General features: G+C 40.8%; 1 protein-coding gene across 8 annotated transcripts in view; it reads left to right on the top strand.

The window, feature by feature from the left end:
- tcf12 (transcription factor 12) overlaps positions 1 to 26888 on the top strand; it is an 82530-nt gene that overhangs the window by 33281 nt on the left and 22361 nt on the right. For all 8 annotated transcript variants that reach the window (XM_079459736.1, XM_079459737.1, XM_079459734.1 and 5 more), the window contains 3 exons: positions 9461 to 9522; positions 15466 to 15598; positions 15814 to 15866. In XM_079459736.1, the coding sequence (XP_079315862.1) occupies positions 9461 to 9522; positions 15466 to 15598; positions 15814 to 15866 (248 nt within the window). The remainder of the gene's footprint in view (positions 1 to 9460; positions 9523 to 15465; positions 15599 to 15813; positions 15867 to 26888) is intronic.

The following is a 26888-nucleotide window of genomic DNA, read 5'->3' as shown; positions in this document are numbered from 1 at the left end:
AATGTGTTCTATGGTGTGACAGCAAAAATTAAACAAGAAAAGATAACAAGGAAGATAAATCTCTCTTATGCTATTTTATACTGTAAATATTAATAACAGCTTGTTTTCTGAATATCAAACCATAGTGCACATGTACAGTACGGCAATTTGTCAGCCAATATTTGTATTTTAATGATAAAAATTGACATGGAATACTGACCAAAAAATCCATTAGGCCAATATTAGTGATTTGTGATCAAAATGATTCATGTCAGCTTTTGCATATGTGAATTGTGTGTAAATATTGTGTGAAGTATAACAAATTTCAGCATTTGGCTGTTTTATTCCTAATGTGTATAAAAAATAAAAGCTTTCGATGCTTTTTGGTCAATTCTGATATCACTGTACAATATAAACAGTGGATCATTATTTGGTTGCATTGCAACGTTCATTTATGTTGTATCGTCTAGCTGAAGGATGGCATGTAATGAATTCATTTAACTTCAGTAATGTTTAAATGAATATGTGTGTCCTTAACATTTGTATGCACTTAAGAAAACATTTGTATGCAGTTAAGAAAAGCATCAAGGCACTCAAGGTCGTGCTGTAATGTCAATGTATTCACAGCTATGGGGTTTGCATGCCTGAAAGACCCATTTAACTATGACTTTTCACAGAAACGCATAGTAATAACACAAACCAACTGGATTTGAGATCATCGTTTGTGCTGTGTATTATAGCAAATAATCAGACTCATGAAACTCATGTAAATGAGAACAAAGAGTTGTCCTCATGTCATGTAAACATGTTACCGCGATTAATTCCTTACAACGATTCATGAGTTCGCCTCGATTAACTGCAGATAGGGGACAGATAAATGGCGTATTTGGCATGCTGTCCCGGAGAGAGGGCTCCGAGCTTGGTGGTTCCTCCGAAGAAGGAGCGCCCGCACCTTGTCCAGGGAGAGGGCCCTGTGTCCCGTGTGCCCAGACTCAGGTCATTCCCCCCTGTTATACTGCGGTAAAAATAGCCTGATGAGGAGTTGGGGTGGAGGAGGGATGCTGCAAAAATGTAGAGAGAATGCGGGTAAGGCGTCTGGTCTATTTGTAGGGGTTTTCTCCCGAGCTAAAAGATGATTATGAGATTGGTCATGGAAAGCCAGCGGAGTTAGTTATCTGCAGGTGCTCCTCCCGAACTTTTGTGAATAAAACATAATTTATTGGAAATAATCACATTATTATTGCGCATGTAAATGTAGTCATTTTCACTGTCTAGAAATCTACATTAGCTATTGAAAGTCCAGATACTAACTTCCCATAATTTATCATCTAATGCCCATTTAAAGTTCATTCATCCAACTGTATTTAAATATATCACTTGTGGGTTGATGCTGTCTAGACCCCCGACACACTTTCACACATAGAAAGAGCATTCATTTCACACACTTTCTGTTCTTTGACACGTCTTTTCTCAGACAGATCCATGAAGAGTGTTACCAAACTACATATCCAAAATAAACAAGAGACACGTTTCAATACTGATAACTCTTTCATCCTCACTATTATATGGATATTGTTTTTTTCTGCTGTGTTTTCATATGTCTTTCGTGTGTGAGGTTGAGAATACGCAGCAGCGCTGCCTGAATGGTATCAATATTCCCCTCCTGCATTTATCCTGCTTCATCCTTCCAGTTGATGCCCCATTGTTTAACAGTTGCTTGGCATCTGATACCAGCCGGCAACAACGCCTTTGATGTGGCTCAGACGATGCAATATCCATCCCGGGACAGGCCCCGCCCACCCATTTTTCCAGCGTGATCTCATGCCTGTCTCACGGGCGTCAGTTCGCGTGGGTTAGCTTGTAGGGTAGTCATCGTCCAGCACAGCAAAATCTGTGATGGGTGCATGAAATAAATGGTTATTAGATAGCTCATTGTACTCCTCCGGGTGCGAGAAAGGAGGGAGCAGAGCGAGAGAGAGAGAGAGAGAGAGAGAGAGAGAGAGAGACAGAGAGAGGGATTTGTGATTATGAAGTCATCAGCCATGAACCAGTGGGGTAGGGGAGATGCGCACGTCCTCGGGGGGCCATTGATTGGTGACCATGTGTTTGTGGCCGATAGACTGTGAAATGGTGTGTTGCTGCACGGCTGTGGTGCACCTGCGTCCCACCAAGGTGATTGATTGGTTTGGTCATGTGGAATGTTCCCATCTGGTCTGCAGTAATGCGTTTCTTTTTCTCCCTTCATCTTATATCAGAGAGTAGTGGGCACTGGCTTGAGAGGGTGGTTAAGTTAGGGACCGAAGAGGTCAAAAGAAAACGTTTTTCCACTTTTTTCACCACGACCCCCAAAAGAACAGTGCCAGGGACTCGAGACCCCCAGTATCCTCAGAGGTGGGTACAGTATACAAACATTGCATGCAACTGCGCAAATGCACTTATTAGGTCTATTCATACACACGCTGGCCCTCCTCCACTGGCCTCCCTACGTTGGCGTTGGTCGATATTAACCAACGTTTCATTTCAACTTGAAGTGCGAAAAATAATCTGCATGCACATATGGGCCTGTTTAACATGGGGCTGTAAATTGACTTGATGCGCCTAACCTAATGCAGTTGCTAATGTAACTTAATCACCTCAGGGGTCACGATCAAGGAGGAGGAAATTCCAAAGGCTTATGGTTTTATTTTTAACTGAACTAATATTTTTATATTTTATTACACTTACTGATTAAATACGCCAATCATAATAATACAAAAAGATTTCGGAAATCAACTTGCGATCCCACCTTCACGGGTGCTACCCCCTGGGGATCCCGACCCCTACAGGAACAAACTAGAATAACTTTTTTTTTCGGGTCACCTTAAAACGACTGCTTTATTCTCCACTCCCATAATCCCTTTGAATCTTTTTCATTTTCCTTCTGATTCGTCCTTAATCCTGTTCTCTCTCTTTTTTTAATTGATCTATTCATTCCATCTAATGACTAATTACATATCAGAGTGCATCAGCAGAGACATTCATCATCATAGAACATAATAATCAATGACATTTCAACAAAGAAAAAAATAAATATGCAAATAAGAGCTCATTAACATTTGCGCTAGCTGTTTGAATAATGCCACTGCTGACAAGGCTGTAATTAACAGAAATTGATGCTGAGCTCAGGGGTAGCGTGTGTGAGATTGTGGCCCTCTGTGTGCCTCGCCGGCAAAGAACAGAACAATCCCCCCCGCACACACGCCCCTGCCCTCTTGGCACTCTGCCCTACCTGCTCGTTTCTGGGTGGGATCGGTATGCCCGAAGAGGGTGGGGACCCTTATTTCTAAGCCTGACCCAATCCGTGTCCTTGCTGACTTTCTTTGCTGTCAAACAGAACATCAAAAGCCTCGAAAACATCAGAGATACACTAACACTGCAGAAAGGGAAACAAAAGAATCCATTTGAAGAGTCACAGTGCCAGTGAGTGAGTGGGTGTGCTGCTTTGTTTGGCATTGTGATGTCTGAGAGCTCCGCGTATGTTTGTGTGTGTTTGCTTGCTTTCGTGTGTGGGCATTGAGTGTTCAGAACTCAGCGCTGAAAGCTCAAGGTTCTTGGCGACACAAACTTTAGACAGCTGTAGAGTAAAGTGTGTGGATAGTAGTGATTCATCCTCACTCTTTGTCTTTCTTTCTTTCTTTCTTTACCTCGCCCTCGCCCTCCCTCCTTTTGCTGGCCTCCAAGTTTAGCTCCAGTCCCCTTCTTTCCTGCCTCCTTTCCTGTTTTTGTCAGGAATTTTAAGAGAAAACGCAGCAAACACAATAAAGCTGTTTATGTCAGTTTTTGGACAGCCCAATGTGCTGATTATAACAAGTTGAAGGAATTTCCGTTATTGCGCGTGTTAGCCTTGCCATATGGCTCAACACGGAACATTAACTTGACAGGCGTAATGAATTACACCGGGGTTCCAAACTCAGAGCACGGAATTTAGACAGGGGAACACGGATGGGGCATATCTTGTGTTCGGGGGAAGAAGTCGGCGTGAAGGTTCATTTGCATTACGCGTTACTTGGAACAAGGTATAGAGTTCTTTGCCGTGTATGTACATTTCTTGATTTGTTTACACAGAGTCTGCTTGGGAAAAAACAACAGGCCCTCGAAAAAGCACTAGAAAGGGAGAGAGAGCAGGGGAAGAGAGAGAGGCTGTGAAGTGTGGCTACTAATTGGCTGTTTTTGTGGCTGCGCTTTTGAATTGATCCCATGAGATGCTTAGATCACTACCTATCTGAGTATCAAAACAAGAGCTCCAGTCTTGCCTGGCAGAGCTGTGATCAATAAGAAGCCACCGCGGGAGCCTCTCTGCACACATTCACACTGTCACATTTTAATTGTTCACTGCCTCTGAATGTAATCTCAATATTTAATATTGCAGGGCTATTTTTACATCCTCGATTAACCCCTCGGCAGGCGTCGACGTGGACGTCGGCTGTGTTAGCACTTCAGAGCGAGCTTCAGTGGTATTTACATACTCCAGCGACTGTTAAACAAATCACTGGGCTGTTTTATTCAAAGTGAGGTGACGTGGTGTTAAACATACTGATTTGTCAACAATTCTTGTGTTGTCAAATATGAATTCATAGTTTTTCACTTGTGTAAAAGTGGGTCTTTGGTTGGTCAAATTGATATTTAAAACAAGGTTTGTTTGTTCAATTTATGCATTTTTTTATTTAGCGAAACACTTCTGCGGTCACCCATAGAATGTCACCTATCTGTATACGCGCCTACTTTCTGAAATTCCATTCTGTGTACTTCAGTCAAGTTTAAAGCTAACGCTGTCGTATACCGTATACTTGTATACTACTGTATTGTGGTTAATAAATTCATGTGTACGCTGATGTCAGGCACGCTCTGTGCTGCGGACACACATCAACACCTGGATGTCTCATTGTCGTCTCACGGGGAAATTGATGAGTGTATTTTCACGTCCATCCATCACTCTTCCAGTAAAGCCCCTGTTTTCCCCTGAGATACAGAGCGAGTAGCAACGATGCTGACAAGCATTGCCAAGCAACACAGCCGAAGTCTATTGCTTTATTTTCTCTCGTTCCGCTCAACACCGATTCAACAAAGTTCTGGGTTTAGTGTATTATATGTTATACATTATACATTGACACTCCATTACCAAGGTACTCAATAGATATTCAATATTATGATAAGATATGTACATATACATAACACTTTACAATAATAGATTTCTATTTATGATTACAAAAATGTTATATGAATGCATCTTTGTTAATGTAAGTTAATGCCAATGCAATCATTCATATTAGTTCATTGTGCATTAAAGGAGCAATGTGGAGATTTTAGCACAATCTAGCGGTGAGGTTGCGAATTGCAACCAACGGCTGACTTCAACCCTCCCCCTCTCTTTCGAGCTTTAACTAATTTTAGCAGTTTAAAAATGTGTGACTAAATGGTGAAATTAACATTAGCTCAAAGTAATACGCAGTGTACTATTGTGAGTTCATATAAGCGGATGCATTTAAGTATGTTTACAAATACAACCTTGACAAAGTGTTATAAATAAAAAGATTAGGTCTGTTAGCTATAAAAAGTTTACTCTCTACAAGAATTACAATTTAAATCACTCAATGTCAATAGGAAATGTTAACAGAGAGCGAAAAAAAAACGGGCTAGTCAAGCCATATAACATGGCTTCAATTGGCTTACAAGAGATCATATCCCTTGTAAACTGTTATGCTAATCCAGCTGCCACAAATACTCACAACACCTTGATAACAGTTGGGGGATGTCATAACTATCGACCGTTGTTGTTAAGATCTCACTAGTCTCGCATTGCATTGCTTTAAATTGAAAGAAGAGTGATCAATTAGCCCAGTGCCTCTGACATTTCTCACCGTTGTCTCATGTGTTGCAGACAGTGACTCATTTTGGCAGCCAATCAACACAAAGCTATCCAAAATAAGAACAGGAAGCACGACGAGAATATAGACAATTTGCAACTACAACAATCAACATCTTGCCATATCGTTTGGACTTTGCACACTGACAAGAAAGATGAAAATGATGTGCCCAAAAGCTTGAACTAGACTACATTGTGCTAGTACAATATTGCTTCAGTTTGTCATTGTGAATGGGAGGTGAGAATGAGTTACATGTTCATAACAGCTAGTATCTCTCACATGTGCCAGTGTCACCAAAACCCATCCGGCAACAGCCACCAAGATTTTCCAAAGTATTCGTTTGAGGCCATGAGGAGAGCTGGAAGAACTATTATCTCAGCAGGCCATTGAGTTTTTGAGGCTGTTAACGTTTTTTTTCTTTTTACACACAAGGTCAAATGCACCAGGCCCCTTCGTTTTTAATAATACTTTTGGATACAAATTGGTGGGAAAAACTGTCATTGGACGTCTAGCTACTGTAAAGCTACATTTACCTCATCTCATACTGTATTGTGGTCATTCAGCCATTTCTAGCTGACGTAAACAATTTCTGGGGTTTTTTCATCATACTTCAAATACCTCTTCAGTTTCCCTCTGTGGCACCAGTCCCCTGTAAACATCCTCAGTTCCTCCACGCTCCCCAGTTCCCCGTTTGATAGATTGTGTGACTAGAACGCTCATTAGCTGCGAGTCAGTAGGGGCATCGATAACCTATAGCACGGTGGCTAACCCCGGTCCCGCTTTTCCTCGTGTGGTAGACCTGCCGCTGTCCCTCACATCAGCCGCCCCAGCACCACCCCTTCCCTTAAAGCCCAGCGAGGCGAGCACATTCATCATCCGCAGTCACATCCTGCTTCTATAATGTATGATGTGTCACGATGCAGGGGTGAGCTGGAAGAGTAGGAAGACCGGGAGAAAAAGCTAGGCGGGTATCGATCAGTAACCCCCCCCGTCCCCCCCACGCCCACTTTGCCTGTCTGTCAATGCTTCAGCAGAGAGAAGAGAGGGAGGGTGCGATGAGATAAAGGAGAACAGGGGTCTCTGAGCCAGAGAGGACGTGGCTAATTGCAAGCTTCTCTACCCGCTTCATTTCTGGAGAGATTCCCTCTGATGACTTCTCTCACGCATGTCACTTGCTCTCCACACGCTCTTTCTCTCTTCTCACCTGCCGTCTCACATATTCCCTTACTCCGTCCTCCTGCTTTTTTGGCTGAGGGCGTGAAGGAGAGGAAGGGGTGAGTGTGTTTGAGGGTGTAGAGGGTGGGGGCAGCGGCCTCACAGCTGCGCTAGCTGGCAGCGCTTCTCGAACATCAGTGCCACGGCCAGCAGCCCGCTTGGCACAAACACTCGCCAGTAACATTTAAACAAATTGCTATAGCAGCGAAAGAGCTGTCTTACATTGTTGGTTTTTAACATTCCGGGAGCCTTTTTTTCTCTTTTGCTTTTCTTTGCCTTCAGATGCTTTAAGCTTTTGGAACGCTTTGAGTTTTGAACGCACGCCACTAATTTTCCATCGCTCTCGGTTTCTCACTTTCTCTCTGAATATCATGCCCCCATGGGTCTGCTCTTCCTCCACAGCTCTACAAGCCATTCTTAATTTTTCTGTTCGTTTCGATTTTTTTCACACGTCTCTTTATCAGCTCATCCTACATGTGTCTTTTTTTTTAAAAGCAACCATTTTTTTCATCATTATCAGATTATTTTTAATCTATACTTTTTATTACACTTTTTCACTTACCCAGACATTTTTGCTCTTACACTTCAAATGTGTTTTTAAAGACTTAAAGATCTTGTAATGACAGTTAAAGCTCATTAACGTCTGTGTCATAATTTATGACTCTTGACAGTATGTGGCGATATGCGTGCAGTCAGGTGAATAGGTGCATCTCTTTGTTTGTCGCTGCCGGTGCTGTTAGCGCAGGTTGGATATGCATGCTGGCACATTAGACAGTTTAACGCATGTTTACCATTCAGATCCTCTGGGACGCCTCCTTAGTGGCTGAGGTTACGGCGCTCGTCTCATTAAGGTCACTTGACATGTTATGAGGCATGTCTGGGTTTTGCTGCAGAGTAGCAAACCAAACCATGCGTAGAGCCGCTCGCTGCATCCGAGAGACCCAGTTGAGGATAGATTTTGTTTCATAAGTTGGGTTTCCAGCTCTGCCAGGATCTAAAACAACAACACGGTCTTATAAATTATTCAGCGTGGACAGAGACTGTGTGACAAAACACATGCTGTAAATTAATATTTCAATGCTGGACACGAGTGCATCTGTAGAGCAAAGACTGTGTGCGAGAGACAGAGAGAGAGTACGCCAAAACCCAGAAATTTCAACCTAGCTGCCGAGTATGTCAGGATGAGAGAAAAAACGTAAAAGTCGGTGAAAGACAGATGTTTTATTCTCTTGTGGTGACTAAGAGGGAGAGAACACAGTAGTTTACCCACAACTACACTCACTCTTCCTTTGCGGCAGAGCAAGCCCTGAAATGTTATATCATGTCGATTGAGATTACATCACAAGGGATGCAGCGTTTTCGGTTAAACCACTGTACCCGATCACTGCTGCGTCTCAGGAGGCTAGGCCAGTGCAGGAACTGGCACGCACGCAAACGCACAACCCCGTACACCTGGAACCTGCTCTTCCTCTGCTCGAAAACATGCGCATCAGAGTAAAGTTTAAGTAACACAAATATTTACCTTTTCTCAGGAGTAAACAGAATTCAGCTACAGGGCTGTGTTTGTTCTAGTGTTTGAAAGTCTGACAAGCATAATATATGATGTTTTTAAAGCTGTTTATCATTTTCCGATAGGAGTCTCTTGTTTTTTTTTACGGAGGGGTTGAAACTGCTGAGTTTAGATATTGTGAAGTGCATGATTCATGCGGATGTGCATTTTTTGTTTGGCCCTTGTAAATTTGTGCGCTGGTGCTGTGAGAGCAGATGAGACTGATCAGTATCTCCGACGGAGACCCGAGTGACCTCTGGTTAAGAGAGTTGCTTTCTCTGAAATTGCTAATACTACATAATCTACCGATGGCTGTTAATTTATCTAATTATGATTATTTGAGAGAACTCTTTTATTGTGCGTTTAATCACTTATTGCTGTTAAAATTAGGAAATCATTACGTTCACATTTTTATTGTTCTCTGTTTCACTATTGTGTTTATGCGAGTGCTCCAAATAAACTCACTGTCTCAGTGGCTCGCCAAACAGACTTGAAGTGTTTGAAGCTCTTTTTTTTACATGTGTTTTAAGCTTATGCTGTAGGTGACATGAAAAAACTGTCAGTTACATTGTTTACTGTAATTATTCACAGAAATAATCACACCTTTTTGATTCAATATACAGAAATAAATAAAAGCCTTATTGGCCTTGCCGTAATATGAAAAGTGTTTTATTCTCTGAGAATGTGTGAGTTTTGTCAGCTATTGTTTATGATTGTACATAATTATGTATCTGATTATCAAATCTCCGATATTAATGATGAGTGCTTTTATAGTAGATGTATTTAGTAAATTCGATTTTCTGTTTATTTACAGGAAAATCTGAACGAGATCCCTTCTCTGGTTTCCAGAGAGAGCCAGGAGTCTCCATATGCCAGGTAAAAACCAAAACCTATTATTGAAGTATATTAAAGGGACAGTTCGCCCAAAATTGGCCTCTTGGCCACCATTGACTACCAGAGTAGGAAAAATGGCAGTGGTACTCATCGCGAAAATACTTTATTAGCTAGAAATTGCTTGTGAGTATACTCTCTATACAGTAATAATTCAAAAGTAAACTGTAAACCACTTTGGTAGACACTAGACATAAACAACGCTGGTCCAGAAGAAACACCACGCAAGTGTTACAAGATACAACCAACAAAACATTTATAACCGCACAAAATGTTCAAGTAATATTTTTAAGATGTAACTGTGCATGTAAGATTTTAAATAATAGTAATCAAAGACAAAACTAAACTGGAAGTGCTTCTGGGCCAATGTTTACATCTTGCAAAGTCGTCTATCATTTCTTTTAATTCTGCCATAATGAATGACTGGAAAATGATTGTCGGGGATTTGTGAAAACCCTGTGTGTAGTTTGCAGTCAGTTTTTCCCAACAGGTGAAGTGAATGTGAATGAGTGTTTTCTAGTGTATGAATGTGTTTAATCAGGATGTGTTAGTGTGTGTGTGTGTGTGTTTAGCGTAGGGAGCAGCCCTTCAGAACACAGTAACATGACTTTCAGCACTTCCATTAAATAAGGGTCACAGAACCCAGGCTTGCTCCACTCCCTCAGCCACACAGATGTTCCAGACAAAGAAAGGATTGTGTGTGAACACACCATCTCTCTCTCTCTCTCTCTCTCTCTCTCTCTCTCTCTCTCTCTCTCTCTCTCTCTCTCTCTCTCTCTCTCTCTCTCTCTCTCTCTCTCTGTGTACTGCCTGTTCAGTCTCTGACATGGCTGACGTCAGTCCGTCAGAAAGTACACTTGCAGACCACCCCCACCCTTTTTTTCTTCCACATTTTTTGTATCGCCTGTTGCTTGCTCATTTGCTCTGTTTACATTTGGTTCACTCCCTCTCCATCCCTTCTTACATTGCCCACTGGGAAACCAAGAACGGTGCTGCTTTCTGGTTATTAGCAAAAAATTTTAGTTGGCGTGCCATGCAGAGTCTTTAAGATAAGATTTATTGTCCCGTCTGAGAGGCGGCATTAGAGGCAGACTATCTCTTTGGCTTAAGTGCAGGGTCCAAGAGGCCCTCGACCCCAACGACCCTTCAATAACCTCACACTCCGAGCCCTACGCCCGTCTCTGGAGAAAAAAAATACACAGTCGCACCTTTAAAAGCACCCCGTGCACCGTGCGGTTAGCGGGCACTGAATGGCGCTAGTCAGAGCGAATGAAAACACAGACGGCACTTTGGCGCACTTGCTCATTCATAAAAGAGCTTTCTGAAAGGGAATGCCAGTTCAGACATTTTGTGTGGGAACTGGGGAATTTGTGCTGGCCTGCAGCTGCATTGATCAGAGCCTGGCAGAGATTCGGTTTGTCTAGTCGCCTAAGAAAAACAGGAAGAGCGAAAAAGCCGCTTGGTTCCTGAGTGAATGTGGGAAGAATGCGGACTGCAGGATGGCTATATTAATATTCTAAACCCCGCTTGTTAATGCGGCCACCGCGTCTGCCGCGTGCAAATAAACAGATGACTATCAGGTGCAAAGATTATCGGCGAAGCAGTGTTTTTAATACGCGAATCAGGCGCCTAATAACCCAGTCTGCTTCTAAAATTGAGCAACGCACATTGCTGAACCTAATAAAAGGTCCTATTTGTTCAGCGAGAGCCAAGAGTGGAAATATCTGCACTAGTAATCTATCAAGCATTTGGTGGTGATGGGAAGCGGTTGCAGGATTTTGCCAAAGCCAAACAGCCCGTGTTTTATGACGTTTGTCATAATTTGCAGTCTAAACTTCTCCCTCTTCAAGGTATTATTGCATCATTTCAACCTGATGTGAATCAGTACATCTTTTATTAAATTAAATATTCAAACAGTCTCAGCCAGCTGCGGCCCCTGTACTGTAAGTCTGCCTGCAAAGCATCCCATTGGCTGCTTCTATAACTGGGAAGTAGTTCAGTAACAAAAACTGTGAAATAGTTTGAATTGAAAGCATTCTTTTTGCTAGCACTCGTTCATGTTATTTTTTATTCCTTGCCACAGTTGCATTTAGTTTGCTAACTGGGTGAAAATTTTGCATTATGTTTTGGCCTAATTTTTAGATATTTATGTATTTGCATAATTTTCCTGTAATGTATTAATGTATTGTAATTCTGTAAACCTGCTTTGCAGTAATGCGAATAATTGGAAAAAAAGAAACAACAATCTTTGCGCATTGTGTCAAACTTAAGACTAATCGTAAAACATAAATTCTATAAAATAACACAATTGTATATATATAAAACATATATGCTATATTTTAACATTATTATTGTTTATATTTTTACATGTATTTGTCTTAAAATGTTTTCATCCAGCTTCTTTTTCTTAAACTTTATTGTTTGCTAAATATTGAAGAAGCGGCAATCTATGCTGAGCTTGTATTGACAGATTCTTTCGATTTTTCTGTCAAAGCCATCCATTTAAAACATATTTTTTTCAAAAACATTTAATTTTGTAGTGAATATATTGGCACAATTATATTAATATTATTTTATGTCTACCAGTATCTTTCTAAAAACTGCTTAAATGTTTAACCTTAGTTAAACATTGAGGCCTGATTCAAACATCAGAAATGTTCAAATATTAAAGTGATAAGATGTAGAGAGCTGCATTCAGTGGAGGGGTGGATGTAGGTAAACTCTGCGCCTGTCCCCTGTGCAGAGGATTATTCTGATTGTTGCGGCAGGATGCGGTTGACAGATGACTGCTATTATCTCCACCAATCTGCCTGACATTTCACTCAGAAAGATGATTGTTCAGATGCGAGCGGGGGTTTAGAGAGAAGCCCCTGTGATTCTGTCAAGTGTTCTTATAATGAACACTGCTACTCACTATCCACAAGATTGACCAGACTGTCATGTAAGCTGAGGGCTTGGTTTAAAGGCACATCCTGGTGGGCAGTTATTTTCCTCACCTGCTGAATCAAAAGCGTGTTCACACTTGATTTAAACATAGCCTCGTGCGAATTGAACAGTGCTTAGGCTATTTAGTATATTACCATGGCTCGTACTCGGGGATTTGAACAAATTCCACATATTAAATGTTGGATTACACATCATCTCACACTGTTTTTGATCTACAGACATGAATGATGCCTCAAATTGTGCAGCTAGCTGTAGAAAGGTGTGCTTTTACTTCACTAAACAGGTAGGGGGAAACCCATATTTAAGGACCGAAACATTGCCAGAATTGGGCCAGTTGAGTTCATTCTCTTTTCATGTTGTAATTTTCATGTATTTATCTACAGTGTATAGTTTTGTATTATATATAGTCATTATTATATGTCATTTTATTTGACCTCAGTGCTTCCACAAGTTGATTTGGCATTGCAGCTAAAGTTTAGTTTATATTGCTGTGAGGATTTCATATCATTGAACAAAGGCAACACTAGTCAGTCTGTTTTGCCATGTCAATGTCAATGATGCCACCTCCCTGACAGCCTGTCACTTTAGAGAGCTTGATTTCCCCCTTTTTCCTCCTGCAGTAAGGATGAAGCCAACCTGATTTTCACACGATCGGATGGCTCTTGTTTTAATAAGCTATTTTTAAGCTCTTGTCTTTACTGTGACCACAACTGGGGCTTTATGATTTCTCTTTGACGGACTCAAATGAATATTCTTTGTATCCTGTATGTTACATTCTTCTTTAAAAGAATGTCAATTGCGTCAGCTGAATTAGATTTTATTTGAATAACTACTTTTTATTTAAAAGAATTGGCCTCATTTATTTAAAACTGCCTTTTTAAAGATTTTAATGAAATCATTTTATTTCTGTCAAAATCTTTCTACCTGAAGTATGTTTTTATTAGATTCAGTTTAACCCCGCAAAACCTTATTGAGTTCACGCTACAAAAAAATATTTTATAACTTATTGGATAGGACAGTATAACGTATATGGCGAGTACAGCAAAGGACGTCGTGAATAGAGGTGAACCAGATCGGCAAGAGACCCTCTGATGTTGGACATTAGGCCATCAGCTCTAACATTTGTAACAAAGTTAAATCATATATAGTTTTAAAGTTGTTTGCAAAAATAGATTTAGAAAAATGTGTTTACCATATATTCTCACTAACACAAATAGAGACATGCTGAGAAATGTACTGGTGGCATTTTTTATTTCAAAAGGTTGGTTCCACAGACGTTTAACGGCGAGTGAATGATGACAGAATTTTCACTAGCTCTTTAATATATTCTGCTGTCTCTGTTTGTGCTGTGCTAAGTGATACAGTTACAGTACGGTAATTTACTGTGGCTCTCTGATGCATGCTGGGTCTCCCACTGTAACCTGATTCTCTTTATTCTCAGCTACCCTTTCATCCTCCTCCCCAAACTACTTTTTAACTCAGCAGACGATTAGCCTAATTGGGCTACTTCCCTAATTAGCCTCTTAACCCAGTTTGCTGGGGCAGACAGATCAAGTGGATATTGGCCAAGGGTACGATAGCCTCTAGAAATCCATTGACAAAACCTGAAGCCTATGCTAATCTCCCGGTCATCAGATGCAGGTTTCGGGGAAGCAGAGCTGTCCCGACATTCCTCACGTAATTGGCTTTCAAATGACAGTCTACACTTTGTGACTTCTGTACCGGGTGTTTTGTCAAGTTAAGCCGGCACGTTTTTTTACGGGAGAGCTGACAGCTCCTGAGATCAGACAGATGGTTTAATGAGGCTTGAGCCGGCCACTGTCGTGCACTCCCCCCCTCCACGTCTTTGGCTCTCACCCCTCAGTCTCCTGGGCCCGCTGCTCCTTTAAGATACGACATGTCCCTGGCTGTGTGTGTATGCCCTGGGGCCGTCCACGATCAGGCCAGATCAATAGCGGTTCACCATGAGCAGAAGGAGAGGAATCACTAGGTCAGGCTGATTGGATCGATTTCTCCTTGGACTTCACGGGGCTGCTGGCGCTCGCACATCAATAACTGCACAATTGTGTTTAGTAAAGAGAGGAAGAAACAGAAATATTAGTTTTTTCTGTTTCCAGAGTTTAATTGTGTACTTTGTGACGAAACAATTGTCATTCATGCGTCTGGTAGTTCACCAAATGAACTTACATTCACAGTCATGTTAAACAAATTTATATTTGCCTGGTATACCAGTTTAGAATAAAAATGACAATGTACTTTATCAGATTTTATTATTGATGTTTGGAATAATGTGTGCTGACCTGATGACCCATGTTATCCCAAGATGGTATGAGAATGTCCCAAAGATCCTCTGAGGAAGTAAATAAATCTGACCTTTCCTTCAAAGTAGTTAACATGTCACTGATTCCCTTATGTTCAATAAGTGTCCTAGAAATTGTTTGTTTGTTCTAAAACTTAAAACCTTTTTTACATTTAAAAAATACTGCTGCTGTCTCTGAAACCTTGTATCTCCAAATTTGGTGATTTAAATCTTTTTTTTTATTTATAAGTCACCCTTATGTTGTGTTTTTCCATTTCCTGAATTTTTTTGAATTTGGACATACAAGGTTTCAAAAGGACAGCAACAGTATTTCAATTATTGTTTCAGAATTTATTTTTAAAGACAATTTGTATACCTTCAAAATGTTGGTTTTTAGTTCAAGCTTCAGTGGTTGTTGTGCACTGTTTTCCATAAAATACAGGTTTTTGATGAAGTGTCTTGATGCTAGTACCCACAGCAAATATTCCTTAAAATTTTGAGCAATGAAGATTAACATATTTTAGACTAAAAGTATGAATGGTTCTTAAATTTTATCTCCACTGCACTGTTCTTTTCAACCCAGCGTTTGGCCAAAAGGGACAAATGGAGTCAAAGATTGTTTATATTCATCCATTTTATACTTTTGTATTTGCCCCCTAATCTCTCCTTTTGTCTCTTTACAGCCCACCCTGCGGTCGGACATAGGGGTGGCGAGCCCAGTGCCAGTCACCACCTCTGGGAAGACACCAACTCAATTCTACCCCTTCACTAGCTCCAATCCACGAAAACGTTCCCATCAGGACTCCGCTTCACTGGGTCAGTAGCTATTTGATGCCCCAAAGGTCATGGTTATGATGTCTAATAAACACAAGGCTTTGAAAATACAAGGCTTTCTGCATTTGTACAGAACAAATCCTCTGTTTTTTGTCTCTGCAAACCCTGTAACCAAAGAGACATCTGACCGTGTGATTGCTTGTTTATTCTTTCTTCCCCTCAAATGTCTCAAAAAGTTGATTTTTGTCTCCCTACAGATCCGCTGCAAACAAAAAAAATGCGTAAGGTCCCCCCTGGCCTGCCTACATCTGTGAGTGCAGCATTTCATCTTCCTGCCATTGCTTTGGTTTAGAATGAGATGGTACACCCCAACAGGTTTAATGAAAGCACTTGATACACCAGCACACACATTTTGAAATGCATATGGTTGCACGGTATCAAAGCCGTCCTCTGACACGGTGGCAGTGTATTTTCACACGTGTGTTGAGTTTCTGCACAGAGGACATTGAACCTGCTTTTATAATAAGCTTTGTTGTGTCTGTGTATCCGGCATTCGGAGCGTGGCAGGCGTACGGTAGGTACGCGGTAATGACGGTTGATTGATTTGGGGGTGCCCTCCTCTTCTCCCCTCTCCGAGGGGAACAAGGGCTCAGGGACACGAGCTGTCATGCCACATCCCCGGCACAGCTCTTTTGATGTTTAATTAGCTATTATGTAGCCAGAACAGGAGGACAGACGGATTAATAACGCGGAATTGGAGGGAAATTTCCATGGGCGATAATCCCGGTGGAGCGGTATACATTAGGATATAGAGAAATTGTGGCGCTCAGCTTGACTCCGCCTGTGACCCCCATTTCCCCAACCCCTCCCCCAATTCCCACCGTAACGATATGCATTAATCTTTCGTTCGAACATTCATTTTGGGAAAAAGGCGGGGAAGATAGTGAAAGCCTCCTCAATCTGCAGTGCAGGTCGCAGTGTTTGCATCAGCACGTGCATCAGCTTCAGAACGGTGTACTTTTGATCCCCCCAACATTAATACAGCAGGATTCCACAGAACAAAAAACAAAGGTCTTTGAAGGCCGCGCTGCAACGGGATTAGCGTTGGCGAGCCTCAATAATCGCACGCCACGCAGACGAGAAATAAACCGCAGGTCTTTTCACCAGACGTGCGTAAGGTTTTTTGTCTTTCAATTTGTGTTTGAATCGTAGTTTGTGTGCAACGCTCCAGTAATACCAGACCTGGGGGATCGGGGAGCACGGTACTTTTTGCTACTTATTCAAGAGAAAAAAACAGGGGGAAGGCAGAAAAGATGGAGAGGTGGGGTGGTACAGGGGGCCAGGAGAGATTGGTAGCCTCGTGGGGTACATCTCTTTGTTGTGTAAATGGACGTGGGGCTTTTATTTGTCAGTACTTAACACATGGCCGCAGGTGCACTCGCGTGACTCATAACTCAGAGCAGCTCAATTCAGCGCTTGGAAAGCAGTGACAGTGCAGCCCGGGAATACGACACTCAACGGTTGTAAGTAAGAGCGTCCACCTCTGATTCCGCATGTCGCAGCTGTAGCTTGTGTCTGTGTGTCACAAAGAACCTTTCACTGATAAAACGGGAGGTTATATGGGTTTGATGACAGTAGGGATGCACAATAAATTATCGGCCATAACGGTATTGGCCGATGAATGGTCATTTTATATGTTATCGGTATTGTCTGATTATACAAATTTAGGCCGATATATTATAGACAAGAAATCATAAATACTGTCATTTCCTCTTGTTAAACTTCTTCAGCTGCGTGCTGCTCACAGTTAAATCCATTTCAGTACTATCTTTTCTGTCTTGTTAATTCACATACTGCTATTAGCAAAACACTGTTGATTTAGGTACAGTATGTAGATACAGTATTTATGAATGCGTAAATTATAGGAACAAAAGCATATTGTCTGAAACAGACTGCTCTCTGAATGCTTTCTGTCTTGAGACCTGTTAGATGTGGCTATTTGGATTGCTCTGGAAGAACATCTATAATTTGTTTATTAAGTAAGGGATAATCCACATCTAGCCGTGCATTAAAGGGTTTTATTGCACGATGTAGAGGCCAAGATCCACCCGATGCAAAGCAGAGGTTTGTTGCCTCCGCGAAGTGCATTCAAATCCTTTGACGCAGGTCTAGCTGTGGATTATCATGCTTATACCATGGTCATTTGCCAAGATAAAGCTTTTATTTATGTTTACAGTGTAATTTTAGATCAAACTGGTGAAAATGAGGTAAGGTCATTTCAAATGTAATCTAACTGACTGGAGCTACCTGTGCACAGTTTTGTTTATCGTTTTAGGGAATTTTATATGAATATTTAGATACCGTATATCGGCCATATATCGGTTATCGGCTTCCAATGGTAAAGAATTATTGCTTATCTGCCAAAATGTACATATCTGTACATCCCTGGTTGGAGAAGAATCTGGGTGCTTGTAGCCACCGCTGCACAGGTGCACCTGCAGTGCCACGTTAGGTTGCCAGGGGCAGCTGTGCGGACGCATGCATGGAGTTTGCAGGGTACCTGTACGCAGCTGCAGACGCCTCTGAAAGCTTTTGCTTGTGTAAGCAGACGTGCCCCACTAGAGGCCCGTAGAGCTGCTTGGTAAACAAAATGAACACAATGCTTCCCATCATCAGAGCCTCCGTAGGGAATACAACCCCCAACTCACCTAAAAATAATTCAACTATTTACCTCTTACCAACTCATCACTTTTTAAAACGCGGCTGATGGATCGCCGTAGTTTACATGCAAATGTAAATATTTATGCAATAACATCCGCTCTGCGTTCGAGACGCGGGGGAGGACTTTAAAACACAGAGCTCCAGAAATGACATAGCGGCGGATCAAGAACACACAAATATTTATAAATTTGTTTGATTTGTGTACTTGGTTTCAGGAAGCAAAGGGAATCATGTTAACTCTAACACAGTAAATTACAGCAGGATATAAAAAGATTTTGTAAAAAATGTGCTTAGCTTTTCCATCAACTCTGACTGTTAGTCTGAGGCTTCGCCTAGCTGCCAGCGTTTTTAGGAAACTCTGAGAATAGATGAAGGTTAAAGCCACAGATCTGGGTTCTCGCTCAGACTTGGACTCTTCGCCGTGAGCGTGGCAGGCGCGTGGCTCGTGTGCGGCGTGGCCGGCCCCGCGTTCCTGCTTCAGCAGCAGTTACGCTTTCAGGCAGCTGTGTGGGCACCTGTGCCGAAGGATCCAGGCTTGTCTGACAGCCGCTGTTGTTCGAGGAAACAGTCGGCCCTGTGACTTTGGGCGAGGAACTACATCTTGTAGGAGATTTATACTTGGCTGTGAGCCTGGAGCTGCAGCCTATGTGTGGTAAATAGCCAGGCTTTTTTTAAACACCCTTGTCATGGGAACGACTGTTTGATGTGACAGTGCCTGCGCCGGGGCGCCAATTTTCAGCCCAGAAGAAATGAACTGAGAGAGAGAGAGAGAGAGAGAGAGAGAGAGAGAGAGAGAGAGAGAAGGAAAAAAGCAAGGGGAGACAGCATCAGGGACCGCTTGCCTTCCTCCAGGGCCTTTTGCATGTGAGAATACTGGCTGTGAGTGACAAAAAAGATTTGCTCTTGATGGATCGCTCGGGAGAAGGTTGCACTAAGCAGGAAACAAGCAGCCAGAGAAGTGAGAAGAAGGTTATGATCTGCAGTGGAGAGTAGGACACCAGACTATCGCCCTGCTCGGAGGATATCAGCTCTCCGTTTCCTCCTGAATCAAACAAGCTTGACGAGATATCATCCATTCACAAGATACAGCCTGCATTTTTGAGTAGACAGCCACCTACAGGCCATGCAAGCTGATGCAGTCCACAAACCTCACAGTGTCTCGTGTGTTTGTGTGTGTGGGGTTGTTTTGGATGGTTCCCCTTTCTCTTCTTTTTCAGCTCTCTTTGAACCCCCTGCCTCTAATGCAAGGTCATAACCTGGCAGCGAAGGCCCTGTGTAGTTGAACATGCCTTGGGATAAAAGGCCCTACTAAAGCCCTGTAAAGAATAACAGTGGAGATTGAGGTTTGATGTAGGTCTTTCATGTGGCAACAGCTCTTTGTTCTGAAAAAAATTCTTGGTTCTCTTTTGTGTTTTTCTTTAGCCCTGTTTTTATGGTTTCACATCTCTGTTTTGAAGAAAACGTACTGGAACTAAATAAAGTTCCCGTATATCTTATACAGAATAAAATATATGGTTTAAAATTTGTCAGCTTTTCACATTCTTACTGTAGGTTCTGTCATTCTTGCTCTTTATCTCCTCATGACCTGACGCTAAGACAGTGTCCTGAAGCTGTTGCTTTTAATAGCTGGCTTGGTGTTCAGATGCCCCACTTCCTGCTAGACTTCTCTAATATTAAGGCTAACTGTAACTGTCTGAGGTTTGTCCTCTAGGTCAGAGGTTTTCAAACTGTGGGTCGGGACCAACTTGTGGGTCACACAGTGGCATGAGGTCGGTGATGTAAAGTCACTTGGCTGTTGAATGACGCACAAAAAAAACAGTTTAGTTCAGCTGGTGACTGGCAATGACAGTAGCTTTGATATTTTACCATTAGATAGTTTGGTATTGCAGCTTAAATTTCATTTATTCCATTTAGGGAAAATACAAATTTATCTACTTACAGAGGATGAGTGTGTATTTTCTCCCCATATTTCCATTTAAAATTTTATGTTGGGTCTCAAGAAATATTTTACCTGTCTAGGTGGGTCCTGGAATGAAAACGTTTGGGTATCGCTGCTCTAGGTCATCAGGTCATAATCCTGCCACCAGGGGGCGGTGCGCTGGCTCAGCATGTGATTTGTCCGCATGTGTGTGTGGGTTTGGCACAGCAAAACGTAAATGTCCTCAAAAATCATGACTAAAATGTTTTTTTTCTCCGTTTCTTTCCAATCATCAGGTGTCATGAGGTTTTAATGTCGATTAGAGATAGTGAATAAGATTATTAGAAACATTATTATCTTTGATATCGTTTGAAAACCATTACAATAACAATTTGACAATTAGATTCATATTTAAATAAGTCTGTAGTATTTAGATCTGTGTGTCTGAAAGAATGACCTCATCAGATACGTTTTTAGATAGATGCTTTTGGTTCAGTCTGATGCTGAACATACATGCTCACCTCTGGGATTAACTTGTCTACTGCAGACATTAGGGCTATAAATAAAATACATGTGAATTGATACAGTTCTAAGAACAAGTTAAAAATAAAAATACAGCCGTGGAAAAAAAACAGTTTTTCTGAATTTGAGGCCTACAGGAAGTGTTTAGGCAAATGACCATTTTTGTTTCATTCTGTGAACTACTAATAATATTTCTACTAATTTCCAAAAAAAAGATATTGTTTCTATTTTTTCAGAAAATAAATATCGGAGAAACAGATAAAAAACAGAAAAATGCTTTGTATTTCTTCAGAGCTCAAATACTGCAAACAAAACAAGTTCATATTCACTTTCAAGCAATACAACAGTAATATTTGTACGTGCATTTAGGAAAAGTTAAGAATATATATATTTTATGTGATAACCTTGATTTTTAATCACAGTTTCCATTTGTCTTGTCTCGCTGTCAGTCTTTCACATTGCTGTTGGATGACTTTGTCACTCCTGATCTTTGATTTTGTTGAAATTCAACAGACACTGCACTGAAATGGCCACAAGACATCTAGAATTGTGGATTAAATGAACATTTGGAACGGTCTCTTAATTTCTGAGCAGCTGTATGTGATCGATTTGATTTTCAATTTGTACTGTTTGTGAATGCTTTATTCAGGTTGAATTCTTACACAAGAGACGTCGTCTCTTTAAGAGCGTGCTCTGTCAACCGTCAGACCTGATAATCTTAAATGTAAAGAACAGTTAATCTAAAAAGCCGCACTGGCATCGTTCACCTGGGCTTCAGCCCTCACGTGATTCCAAGACGCAGCAGTTGTAGGTAAGACAGCAAGTGTCACACGTTGGGTGCCGCTGCAGGCTCTGGGCGTGGGTGCAAGTAGGGTAATTGGGTGAGCCGCTTTGTTTTGGTTGATGTCAGGTGTGCTGTGATTGGATGATGACCTGTTGCTTAGTCCCTTGGCCCAGACACGCAGGAAGGCTGGAAACCCGGAGCTCCTGTCTGGACTGATGAAAGAGGAGCTCGGTGGATTTATCACGTCTGGAGGAGATGCCCTCTAAATACCAGTGTTGTACTAATATAATGAACACGAGCAACGTGTTTTCCGTGTGTTTTGTCTAGGCTTCTTCCTCAGGCAGTAAGACATTAATCATTACGAGCACATAACAGAATGCTCATAAGCACACGAAACCCGTGGAGAGAGATTTTGCTCCTAATGCGTGGTGATGAATGGCCTCAGAGATACGTGAGGAAGTTAAGTTAGCCTGTATGGGCTGAGAGGAGCTTTCTGTATGTTTGTAATGTGCAAGCGTGGGATATATGTGGGGATGAAGTGTCTAGATTGCAGAATTGCTGACAGTTCTGCATTAAACTACATAATATACAAAGAGCCAGGACAGGTGAATCTCAGACCTGCCCCGTTTGCGACGATAAAGAAGTGGGTTGGATTAACGCCCACTCAACTGGTTTCCAGAAAACAATATTTGTTTTAATGTAACAATATTTTTGATACAGCATGAAGCATCGAGTGATAGTCAAAAACCACTTAAATAGTTGAATATGCATACTACGGTTTAAAAGATTAAGGTCACTTAGTTGAAACGTTTCTCAGGATCTTAAAAGGTTCACACAAAAACTGAAATTCGTTTTAACATTTACTCGCTTTTATGTCATTCCAAACCTGTATGACTTTCTTTGTTCTGCAGAAAACAAACGAAGATATTTTAAAGGACGTTGATAACAAAACAACATTGGCCCCCATTGGCTTCCATTGTATAAGAATTCTCAAGATCTACTTTTGTGTTCCACTAATGAAAGAGTCAAATAGAGGTTTTGAGCGACATTAGAGCAAATAAATGAGGACATGTATTATTTTGGGGTGCAAAATGTATTTGATCTAAAATTGCATGCAAACAGGATTATAAAAAGAGTTTTAGAATTGTTTTTATTAAGTAATTCTTTTTATATTTTGGAAAATAGCATAATCAAGAAGATAGTAGATAATATGCTTAAAGTCCTATTCTAGCAAATTCCAGGCAAAGGTTGAATTTATTGAATATGCTAAATATAACATAGTTTCACTTATGTGGGATTTTATGTGGGATTTGTGTAATTCCATTGTTCTGTTGGGTTTGCTATTATCCAAAAAATAAAAAGAATGAGTATGTAAACGTATTAACAATAGGATATTGTGTAATATCAGATATTCCTGAGCAAAATTGTATACCAGTTAAATTTTACTGTGGGTGGAGCTAGTCTATGTGTCCAGTGTCATAAGTCTTTAGCCATCAACTTTATGTAACAATTTCTATAAGCACTTCAGTGAATGTCTAAAGAAATAGTTGATGTTCGCTCATGATGTTATTTTCAACAGCGGTCATTAAAATGAAGGTATGTGTGACAGCTGTGTGGAAGTCTCCTCATCAGCCCAGAGAGAACAAAACAAAGTGCGTGATGAACTCTCCGGACATGTGTCCATGATTTGCGATCCTTTCCTTTTCATTTCTCTCTATCATAACGTTTTCCACGTTCTTTTCCTCCCAGCGTGCATTCTTTATATGTTTTTATTTTATGAGGCCTTCAAACGTTTCTGTAGCATGGCCATCTCTCTTAAAGTATCGACTTGAAACGGCTCTAGGTTTAAAGTGGTACCAGCCTGTCGATCTAAGCCACCTTGGACACATTTGAAAGAGTCTCACTGCGAGACAGGGAGAGAATAAATAATAATAGAATAAGAGAAAAAGGCATAATAAAGTATCGTTTTCTAGGAGGGCTTTCATCTTTCCATAACAATAATGTTGTGAATGGGCCGAGGGGGGACTGTTTTTGGACTGGGAAGCCTGCAGTGACAGACATGAAAGGCTTCAGGCCGGAGTGGGCTTTAAAGCGACCGATGGCGCTACAGGTCAGCGTGTTCGCAGCACGTGGTACAACCTCTGCCTCTCCGTCCCTGTCTATTTTAGCACAGCTATCCATTCATACTCAATAACTGTGTCCAGCCTTTTGGTTTTTCCCCTCTTTGACCCCCCCCCCCCCACTTCCCTTCATTTTCCCTTCCTTCTCCCCAACACCCCACTGATCTCTCTGTCTTTGGGCAGGAGGCCCAGAAAGGGGAGCGGGTACAATGAGAGAGAGGTGGAGACGTGTGAGGAAATGGAGTGTCATTGCTCTCCGCACTTGACGTCAGGCTTGGCCCCCTTCTGCAGCTGTTGGATGTGTTTAACAGCTCTCTGTGTTAGCTGTCACGCCACAGTGGGGGAACATTAAAACAACAGCCACAGGTTGAGACACTTGCCATACAGGTGGAAGACTTGTGGCGACCAATTCACATATTAAATTATTTTATATGCTTAATCTCATCGTGCATTGCTTTTTCGTGTGTTATTGCAAAACATTTTTGAGCTTTTTGCAAAACATAAAAAGTATGAATTGAAAAGATTATGTAGTGGGGAAATCCTCTCCGTACCCATAACTGTTTAATGAAAAGAACTAGGGCTGTCAAATGATTAATCCTGATTAATTGCATGCCGAAGAAAGGTTTGTGTTTACATAATGTCTGTTTACTGTGCATAGTAATGTTGTATTTATAGACACACACGCATATATTTAAGCAAAATATAAAATATGAAAATGTATGTATACGATCAACATCTATAAAACGTTTATATATCATTTTTATTATTGGTAAATACAAATAAATACATCTAAATATTTCCTAAATGTATGTTTTTGAGTTATAACAACAAAATGAATATGCACAGTACACAGAAATATATTAAGTAAGCACAAAGCTTTATTCTTGATGCGATTCATTGCATTTGACAGCCCTAAAAAGAACACAATAAACAAAAGTCATCTTTTGTCTTGGATATAGAATAGTGTGTGTTGGTTGATGTGTACCCCAACACCCAAATTGTTATAGTTGGTCAGTATATTAATAAAAATGATTTGCTTCTATAGCATTTTATTTGTGTATAAATAAAAATTAATAGTAATATTATCAAAATAATAAAACTTAAAGAAATATAAACATTTTATTACGATTGATTACATTTAAAATGTAATATTTAATTTTGTTCTCTTTTTAGAATATTCGACAGTCGACAGTCAGGTACATCAACACGCTAGTCGTTCCATCTCCCTTCTCTCATAACAATTCTTTCTTTCTCTTTTAAAGTACGAGTCAATCCACTCGATGTTTTCTACCACTCCCTATCGCTATATCCCCCATCACCGCCTCCTCCCTTTTTTCGGTACTTATGAGGCTTTAGGGAAGCTCAACTATTGGGTATTGGTCCCTCCTCCTACTCCCATAAGCCACCCCCCTCACCGCCGGCTGAGTTGGTACAGTCCTGCTTTGCATAAGTTGTCTGTGAGTAGATCCATGTGTAAGGGGCCAGGACTGAAGGAATTATTCCCTTGTGCAGCGGGTGGATGTATGCGTAGGGAAAAGAGTTGCTCTCTGTCAGGCTCCACATCTTTTCCAGTGTCAAGGCTTTTATCATGTATTGCGCTTACCCTGTGCCTGGAATGGGCAGCAACTCTCTAATGTATTACTACAACGGAAAATCGGTGAGTGCTTTTTTCTCTCTGGAGGAAGCGTGTGTATGTAAACATGTTTTTCATGCACTCGCTGAGCTGTTGGGTTTAATAGAGTGGTGAACCGTGTCCGTTCAGCGTACTGAAACTGTTGAGGGTCTCGCTGGTCCTTGCTTTGAGTGTGTGCGTGCGTATGACTGCTGTGTTTCCATTACCTCAGTCTGAGCTAGGTCAACATTTACTTGCGTTTGTACTTTAAAAAGTGTGAGTTGATTTTCTGATTTAAACTAATGTCGGAAGTACTTTTTGTCATTGCTCAATGTTAACCAAACATCTGAAGAAATAACTTTAGGTAGAAAGTGACAGCAGATTTTATTTTCATAATATACACAGAGCTCTTTAATAGATTTTTCATGCATGTTTTAATGTTGTCTGTACTAGCGTTGAGTGTTGACTGATGTTGGCTGTACTGGAGACTCAGCGCGGGTTCTGCGCGGCAGCTCAGCCGAGCACTGAGACAGGCTCACAATAATAACAAGTGGGAGTCTGGGAATGATTAAGGACGAGGGTCTGTCTTTTGAGGTTTGACTTTCCTGTTTGCAGATTGAGCTCAGAGAAGCAGCATCGCTGTTCCTCCATCTGTTTTTAATCAGCCAGGCATTCTTCTCGCTACAGGAATCCTGATGGGGCTCCTAAAGCTCTCCACCACAGGCCCTTTGATTTCTGTATGACTCTCATAATGCCTGTTTGACCGGCTGTCTGTTCGAGCGCTCGCGTGCGTGTGGGCTGGACCTTTGTCAGGTGCTTGTTGCCTGGATTGGTGGTACAGGTTTACGAGAAAGATGATGTGGTGACTCAAGCACGCTTTTGTGCCGAATGCACTGGAAGAGTTGGTGTTTTGTGTGTGTGTGTGTGTGTGGTGGAGTTTTTTTGGCTATACTTTGGGGTCATACATATTTTTTAGAAATCGTGTTTGTTTTATAATGTAAAAATGTCATTTTATTTTGATAAATTCAATAAAAAGTCCTACAATTGGTCATGTGCTCAAAAATGACGTTCCATTACTTTAACTCATAAAAGAATTAAGTTGATATTAGTTAATTTATTGCAAATAATTTATTTAAAAATTACTTTAACTAGACTTTTTATGTTAAATTAAGTTTATTATAATTTTAAGTTAATTGTGATGTAAATTTAATTTAATTTAAAAGTTTAAGGCAGCTGTTGAACTAAAGTTTTTAAGTAAATTTTTACATCAGTTTTTACATTGTAACAGGTTAAATGTGGATAAGATAGTGTGTGTGTGGTACAGAAATATTATAAATTTTAACATTTCATATTTTTTATAATATATATAATATTTTTCTTGTTGATGAGACACTTGAGGATGTCTTATTTGAAAAAAAAGTATTATTGTGTTATTTTGTATTGTATAAAAAAATATTTTAAATATTTAATATCAAATGTTCATAGTATATGCAAACATAATGTTGCTTGAGATGGAAACAATTCCAGTATATTTCCCTGTTGCCACTCTCTCTCTTTCTCTCTTTTTCTCTTACTCCCTGTCGCTCTCTCTTTCAATGCAGTGCTCCGGAGAATTCTCTGTCTGTTTGCTGGTTTTAAGAATGAGTTGTTATCCC

The sequence above is a fragment of the Barbatula barbatula genome (assembly GCF_947034865.1).
Source record: "Barbatula barbatula genome assembly, chromosome: 1".
NCBI classification, from domain to species: domain Eukaryota; kingdom Metazoa; phylum Chordata; class Actinopteri; order Cypriniformes; family Nemacheilidae; genus Barbatula; species Barbatula barbatula.
This window is presented reverse-complemented; position numbering and strand designations above follow the sequence as displayed.